The 8,506-nt window shown below is 39.9% G+C and overlaps 1 protein-coding gene across 1 annotated transcript; it reads left to right on the forward strand.

The window, feature by feature from the left end:
• The first annotated feature begins 2,762 nt into the window (after window positions 1-2,762).
• LOC104818130 (cytochrome P450 705A5) lies at window positions 2,763-3,744 on the forward strand. Its single transcript, XM_010547586.1, has 2 exons — window positions 2,763-3,024; window positions 3,176-3,744. Exons 1-2 carry the CDS (start codon window positions 2,763-2,765, stop codon window positions 3,742-3,744), a joined length of 831 nt encoding a protein of 276 aa, XP_010545888.1.
• Window positions 3,745-8,506: the final 4,762 nt, after the last annotated feature.

Consider the following 8,506-nt stretch of genomic DNA (forward strand, 5'->3'; position numbering starts at 1 on the left):
GTGTTATGACTCTCTCTCTCTCTCTCTCTCTCTCTCTCAATCTCTCTGCAAAATAGGAACGATGAGATCTCCCTGTCTTTGGTTGAAGACGAGGAATAATACTCTTGTGGCGGTGGTGAGTAAAGGTATAACATACATGATATATATAGAGACAGAAAGAGAGAGAGAGAGAGAGTGATTTATGGACGGAGCTATATCACTTGGGCATGAATATATCACTTGCAAACTTGTTGCCGTTTACGCGTTATAGAGAAAATGGCAACAAGTTTAGGGATTATCAAGAAAAGAGAATCTGAATGAGGGTGAGTAGGATAGGATATAGTCTTAGTTTAACGGTTTTAACGACTTCGAGTCAAACGTAACCGAACCCTAACTTAAGACTCAAGTAACTTCGTATAAAAACAGTAGCGGCAGCATTTCCTATCAATTCAGGGTTTCTGCCTTCGAAAGTCAAACTCATTCTTCTTTAACAAAAAAAAAATATAACAAACCATCCGAATCCGTTGAAGAATTTGCGTTATTTGCGTACACGTTGAAGAATTGAACCATCCGAATCCGTTGAGATCAAGGTTCGCTATCCCTTCCACTGTGTTTCTTGCTTCTTTCAATGTTTGTTCTTGATTCGTTTGATCATCTCGGTATTGGGGTATGTTTCTGGATCCATTCCGTTTTCGTTCTTGCTCTCGGTTTCCCGATCGTATTGAATATTCTATGGAAATCTCATGTTTATCTTCCTTCTTTTCTCGTGTTTTCGATCTCTTAATCGCAAGTTTTTTGTATTTCGTTCTGTTTTCGTATGTTATTTTCACCTCTTGCCACCCTTTCGTCTTATATATAGAAGTATATGTTGAAACTTTTATATACTTCTATATATAAGATGAGATATATATCATTTGCAAATGAAGAGACATCATATTCTATATACAGATAAATATATTTATATACAATTTTATAAACGGAAATTGGACCATCCAGATATAATAATCAAAAAACGAAAGGTATATTGAATATTAAATTTAAGAAAATATAAAAGAAAAATGGATAAAAAATTTTGTTTTCATTTTAAAGAATGAACCAAATTTATAAAATAAAAAAACAAAATAAAAGTTTATATAAGAAAATTTTAAAATTCTAAAAAGTTCAAATCTCTAATATAAATTCGAGTACAAACACAACCATCAAACATCCAAATAAATAAAAATTCACATATTTTTTGTATTGTGAGATATCTTTTTTGTACATGTGTGTTTTAACTATATGCAATGTTGAAGTCAATAATTGTACTTGACCGACGCTAGAAATAGAAAACGACACCGTGTTAACAATATCTTTGGGAAATATCAAAGAGAAAGTCAATGGTAAACCAAACAAACTCTCCATTACCACATGTTGATCTTTCCGATAGTTTTCTATTACTTCCTAATCACATAATCGATTCCCTAAATCACTCTCTTAATCTCTTATTTAATACGTTGCATTTCATTAGGTCTTAGAAAAACATAAACTTCATGAAATGTTGATAAGTTTGGACATATTTATATTATATGAAAATATATATCTTTTTATTTTATTACTTAATAAACTCACGCCGGATGCAAACCAATTATATCAAATTTTTAATTTTTTAAAATATAATTTTATTATATATATATATATATCGATTATTTTTGTGTATAGAATGAAACACATTCATATATAATATGTGATATATATAGGTTGATACATATATTTTTGTTGTTGGAAATATGTTAGTAAAACGAATGATATAATAGAGAAAAATCATTACGAGAGTGTAGAAAATATTTGAATATCCGTCTTTATTTATCATCTAAGTATATATGTTCATTTTATTTCATTTTTCTTCATTTGACTAACAAATTAATAAACTCTATCAGAAGAAAAAAATTATAAAGATAATTTAGCTATCCAAATAAAATTATTTTTAAAATAATCATTTTAATCTAATGTAATATCAATAATACAATATTTTTTGTTATGTATTATTTGAACAACTAAAATCTTTTTTTTTTTCCAAAAAATAACATAAAATTATACAAAATATTATCAGAAAAAATATATTAACTTTAAACTATCAAATAAATACATTATTAGAGATATGATTAGGACTTTTTTTTATAATTCAAAATTTCATTAGGCCGTTAGTAATTAAATACGTATATCTAACCCTATTTAAGCAGGAGATGAGACCGACCTATCATCTCAATAAACAAAAAACAAAAATGGCTTTAACCATGATCTCACTTGTATTGTTCTTGTCCGTTTCATTCAAGAAACAGAAGAAATCGTCAGAAAGCATTCATCGTCTCATCGGCCACCTCCATCTTGTCCGGTCTCTTCTCTATCACAAATCTCTTCAGAGGCTTTCCTCCGACTACGGACCCTTTCTCCATTTCCGTATCTTCAGCACTCCCATTCTCCTGGTCTCGTCCGCCTCCGTCGCTTACGACATCTACAGGACCCAGGACGTGAATTTCTCGTCCCGTTACTCTTCTGCCGTCGAAAACTCGATCGTGTTCGGCCCTTGCGGTTTCCTCACTGCTCCGTATGGAGATTACTGGAAGTTCATGAAGAAGATCGCCATGACTGAGCTGCTTGGACAGCAGCACTTGGAGAGATCACACTTGAGGTTCGTGGGGAAGAGATGAAGAGGTTTATCCTTAATTTGGTCGAGAGGGCGAAGAAGCATTAACGTACGAAAAGAGATTATGAAGCTCACTAACAACAGCATATGCATGATGACAATGGGGAAGAGGTGCTCGGGGGAGAGTGGACAGGCGGAGCAAGTTAGAGGGTTAGTGTCCAAATCCCTTGACCTGGGGAAGAAGTTGGTCACGGCGAATGCTCTTCGTTCGCTCAAGAAACTCGGTCTTTCGCTGTTCGAGAACGAGACCCGGGAAATATCGGGCATGTTCGACGAGATTCTTGAGAAATATCTACGGGAGCACGAAGAGAATCCAAATGGAGATCACAAGGACATGATGGATGTTCTTTTGGAAGCTTACCGTGACAAAAATGCAGAGCACAAGATCTCGAGGAGCTAGATCAAGGCGTTTCTTGTGGTATATATGATTTCATTCGTAAGACGAAACCGAAAACCCTAATGACCGATCAAGGGACTTGAATCCTTTACTTTTGTGATCTTGCGTTTTGATAGGAACTTTTTATCGGAGGGACAGATACTTCAGCGCAATCAACGCAATGGACGATGGCTTCAACCATCCCAACATCTTCAAGAAACTGAGACAAGGAATCGATTCCATTGTCGGGACAACAAGGTTGATCCAAGAGACCGATCTCCTGAACCTACCGTACTTGCAGGCAGTGGTAAAAGAAGGGCTGAGGCTACATCCACCCCTAACTCTCTCCCCCAGGCGATGTGGGAAACTATGCAAGGTTTCCGGGTACGATGTGCCCGATGGTAATCATCAACGCTTATGCGATAATGAGAGATCCGGTCTCATGGGGGGAAAAGGCCGACGAGTTCCGCCCCGAGAGGTTCTTGGGACCTCCGAAAGGGCTGGTAGGTGGCAGAGAAGAAGGAGTGAAGTTCTTCCGTTTGGGAGCGGAAGAAGGGCATGCGTTGGAGCAAACTTGGCTTACATCTTTGTGGGCACGGCCATAGACGCAATGGTGCAGTGTTTTTTGATAAAGATTCGTATTGATGGATTGAAGGAGATACATAGTGATTGCTGTGATAGCAATATGATATACAAAAGGACCTGAGCGTGGAACCTATATTCCTCCGAGCAGAATTACATTTGGGTTAACTAAACATAGAGAACCAATATTGAACACCTAATCCTGCGAGTTTAGGGGAAGTGGATCTTAGCGCAGCAACTCTTGTGCGGAAGATTTTGTTAGTTTCTCGGATCAAGTGATGGGTTCCCTGGAACATGTTCCGGTGAAGTCTCTGATTCCTTTCTTTCCACAAAAGATAGGTAGCGATCTGCCAAACCGATAAGACTGTCCAACGTTTGATCTTGCATTCATGACTTGAGAGAAGCCCATGCAATATGTTTTGCCAAGAAGAGCGAGGGGAGAGGTGAATCAACTTCCCAACAGTTCCGGTCATGACTGCATTGGAGAATTCACATACATAGAAAACATGGTCTCTTGTTTCCTCATGATTCTGGCAGAAGAGACATGAGGGGTCCACTTGTAATCCCCAAGAGATCATTCTGGACCTAGTCGGACAACGATCTAAATGAATCAGCCAACAAGTAAAAGCATGTTTGGGGATATGTAGTTCATGCCAAACCAGTTTAGCCCAGTAAACAGGCTGAAGATTCCTGTTAACAGATTTCCAAACTGACTTAGTCGAAAAATCTGATGATACCTGGCCTTCGACTTGCCAGGAGACCTCATCTGAGTTGTTGTTAAGGCGAATAGGAGCCAGGTGGATGGCTAGTTGAAGTGATTGATCAGATCTCGGATGAGACATTAACCATGCACCGTTCGAGTAAGCTTCAGAAACCGTTGCTTGGAGGTTGATACCCAACTGCATCGGTCCTCCTCTTCCAAAGAAACCGATTAGAGGGCCCATGGGGGTCCATGGGTCAAACCAAAACTTCGTTTCTCTTCCACTGCCGATATGAATCCGAAAGAATTTAGAAGCCCAGCTTCTGAGCTTCAACAGACGCCGAAAAGTCCAAAACTGGTTGGCCTTTATAGTGACAGACCAGAAAGAGGCACGGGCTAGGTATTTTTGGTTAATCCAGCCAACCCAAAGAGAACCTGCCCTAAAAAATAAACTCCAGATAAGCTTAAGCGCAATGTCGTTCCATTGGGATAAATTCCGCAAGCCCAGACCTCCTTCTGTTTTAGGCGTAGTAACTCTTTGCTCCTCTTGATGGTTCCGTTTTACCTTTCCACAGTAAAACAGAGCATAAAGAGTTTACTTGCTGAATTGTACGTTTTGGAAGTATGAAGGCATTGCACCAGTAGCTGATTATTCCCGATATTACTGAACTCAATAGCTGAAGTCTGCCCGCAAAAGACAGAGAGCTTACAGTCCATGATTCCATTTTACTCCTGATTTTTGCTATCAAAGGTAGGCAATCTGTAGGTGATAATTTCCGAGACGACAAAGGAATTCCCAGGTAGCGGAATGGGAGTTCAGAAGTCTCAATTCCCGTATTTAAAACCAAACGTCGGACCTCATCCAACGAGCATCCCCCTGCATAGAAACTGGATTTTCCCTTATTGATGTACATGCCAGATATGTCTCCAAACCTGTTAAGAGTTTGGAATAAAGCCTCAAGTGAAGGGTCCGACCCATCAGTGAAGACGAGAAGATCATCTGCAAAAGCAAGGTGAGTTATGTTCATTGCCGACAGCCTGGATGAAATCCCAAACGATTCTCAGCAGCCTCTGCATCAAGCATATTTGATAACACAGACATGCTCAGGATGAATAAGTAGGGAGATAGAGGACAGCCTTGTCGCAATCCTCTGGTGCCAGGAAAGAAGTCAAAAAGACCCCCATTGACTGAGACAGAGAAGTGTGGCGTGGTGATGCACGCCTTTATGAGCGCAATAATCTTGACCGGGAGACCTAGAGCATGCAATACAACCAACATGAAGTCCCATTCAATAGAGTCGAAAGCCTTTGCTATATCAAGCTTTATAGTCATTCTCTTGGAGATATTTTTCCTGTGGTAGCCTTTCAAAATTTCAGTAGCCAGCAAGCAATTTTCCGTAATGCTACGTCCACGGATAAAAGCCGACTGGTTCTTAGGAGTAACTGCTTCAACTAACGGCTTAAGTCTAGAAGCAAGAAGTTTGGTGATTACCTTATAAATGGTATTACAACACGAGATTGGTCGGTAATCAGCTAATGTTTCTGCACCAGGGACTTTTGGCACCAGAACAAGGGTAGTTGCGTTGATAGACTTCGGCATAATACCGGTGCGGAAGAAATGCTGGATGGACTGAGTGAATTCTGCTCCTAGAATATCCCATGTCTTCAAGAAAAACTCTGCCGTAAAACCGTCCGGACCTGGAGTTTTATTCGAAGGCATTGAGTGGAGAGCAGCCTTGATTTCAGCATCAGTAATTGGAATTGTTGTAGCTTGGATCACACTGTCAGGCGCACGATGCACTGTGCCTTCAACCTTGCTTCGGAGGGTTGCAGTTTCTCTTGCTGTTCGTGGAGGACCAATAATGGATTTGTAATATTCAACAGCCATGGAGGAGATACGATCAGGTTCCGTTATCCGATGACCTTCTGAGGAGATTAGGTGGCGAAGAGTGTTCATGGAGTTCCTAATCAGTACAGATCTGAAGAAGAATTTCGTGTTCTGGTCTCCCGTGCGCAGCCAGTGAATACGTGATTTCTGCTTGAGAAATTTTTCTTCAATCTCCTTAAGATGAGACCACCTTTGGAGGCATTGATGTTCCTCCACAAATGAGGCCGATGATGGGTTACGTAAAGCATTTTCCTGCGCAAGTGACAATAGTGAATGTGAGTGAAGAACCTTTCCCTGTAAATCACCGTAGTTAACCTTACAAAGAGTTTTAATAGGGATCTTTTGCTTCCTGATTTTTGAGTGCAGCGCCGATAGTGTATAGGCTCGTTGCCCCACCATTAGCCAGGAGTTTGATATGGTTCGTTTGAAGTCCGAGTGCTCAAGGATGAAATTGAACACTTTGAAAGGACGGGGACAGGGATTTGTGTAGGGATTAAGGGTTATTAGACAGGGGCAGTGGTCTGATGAGAATGGGGATGTGAAGGTTGCATGGCTATGGGGAAAAGATAAGAGCCAGGAAGAGTTGACTAGGGCTCGATCAAGTTTCTTGGCAACTGGATTATTTTCTTGCTTGTTGGACCATGTGAATAGAGGTCCCTGATATGGGAGATCAAAAGTTTCGGTGGAGTAGATTAGGTTTGAGAATCGGATCATTGCTGGATTTTGGTGGGTAAAAGAAGCAGATGAATGCTCATGAGGTTGGGCAATCTCGTTGAAATCTCCACAGATTAGCCAAGGCACTACAAAAAAACTGTGAAATTCCAACGGATTTTTCCAACGGATTAATCCGTTGCAATTTTTCCAACGGATTTCCAACGGAATCCCGTTGGAATAATTCCAACGCATTTCTAACGGCTTTCCAACGGACGTCTAACGGATTCATCCGTTAGAAATCCGTTGGCAATTTCCAACGGCATATCAACGGATATTTGAGTTGGAAATTTTCCACGTATATTCCAACGGATTTCCGTTGGAAATAACGTTTGACGAATTTCAACGGATTGCCGTTGAAATTATTCGAACGTTATGAAACGCGGTAATAATTCCGACGGATATCCGTTGGAAATAGTCGAACGTTATAACGTTCGAAATATTCCAACGGATATCCGTTGTGATTGGTTTGATACAACGTCGGGACGCGGCTCACGGAAAAATCGATGGGGAGGTATTGACATAAACCCGAAACGTTCATATGCAAAGTACGATCCTTTTATACTTTCAGATCAGGCAGACCAGGTATGCTTCATTCCATATCCGAAACATTCTGCGACATCGGTGAAACGGCGACGGGAAGATCAATGGTCGGCTGTTTTGAAGATTAACCCACGAAGATTAATTATCGTGGATTCGTCGTCGACAACACAAGATCTGGATGAGCCCATGCAAGAGCAACTCGAAGATCCGGTTCTTCCCATCCGACTAGATGATGATTACGACGAGACACTTGCACTTCCTGACATAGACGACGAGTTACTTGATGATTCGTTACACGTACAAGACGATATAGACGAATTCGTTTCGGACCATGATACAACTCCGGATGATGAAAGTGATGAAGATTCTATATAGACTTATTTGTTTTTATTGTTTTCATATGTATTTGTATTTTGAAAAATCTATCATATTTTTTTTTTTAAAAAAAAAATTGTTAAATTCCAACGGGCATCCGTTGGAATCGAATCGCAGAATTCGAATGATCACATATATTCCAACGGACGAAAATTCCAACGGACACCCGTTGTAATTGTTGAAACATTGAATCCGCTGATAAATTCCAACGGATGCCCGTTACATTATTAATTTCTAACGGGCATCCGTTGGAAGATCTGAAGCATTAAATCCGTTCGACGCACCTGGCGTCCATCGCGTCATTCCAGAATATTTCCAACGGATGCCCGTTGGAAATGAATAATGTAACGGGCATCCGTTGGAATTTATCAGACAACATTAAATGCGCCAGAAAATTCCAACGGATGCCCGTTGGAAATCCGTTGGAATTTTCGATTATATAAGGGCGAGCGCCCATCCTTCCTCATCATTCAACAACTCTGAAAAAAAAAACGACAAAAAAAAAACGACCAAAAAAAAAATCAACAAAAAAAAAACACAAAATGGTAATTGATTTTCAATTCTTGTTCAATTCTTTAATATTTATGTTTTGTATTAATAACTAACTATTGTTTTTTTACAGTTTCGTAGGCGATTTTCTGGTTCCGGAGGATTGTTAGCGGGTTCTTC

The sequence above is a fragment of the Tarenaya hassleriana genome, unplaced genomic scaffold (assembly GCF_000463585.1).
Source record: "Tarenaya hassleriana unplaced genomic scaffold, ASM46358v1 Cleome28, whole genome shotgun sequence".
NCBI classification, from domain to species: domain Eukaryota; kingdom Viridiplantae; phylum Streptophyta; class Magnoliopsida; order Brassicales; family Cleomaceae; genus Tarenaya; species Tarenaya hassleriana.

Coding starts and splice junctions, on each gene's coding strand:
- LOC104818130 (XM_010547586.1), top strand. CDS start 2,763: ATGGGGAAGAGGTGCTCGGGGGAGAGTGGACAGGCGGAGCAAGTTAGA. Junction 3,025..3,175: donor TGTTCTTTTGGAAGCTTACC/GTGACAAAAATG, acceptor GCGTTTTGATAG/GAACTTTTTATCGGAGGGAC.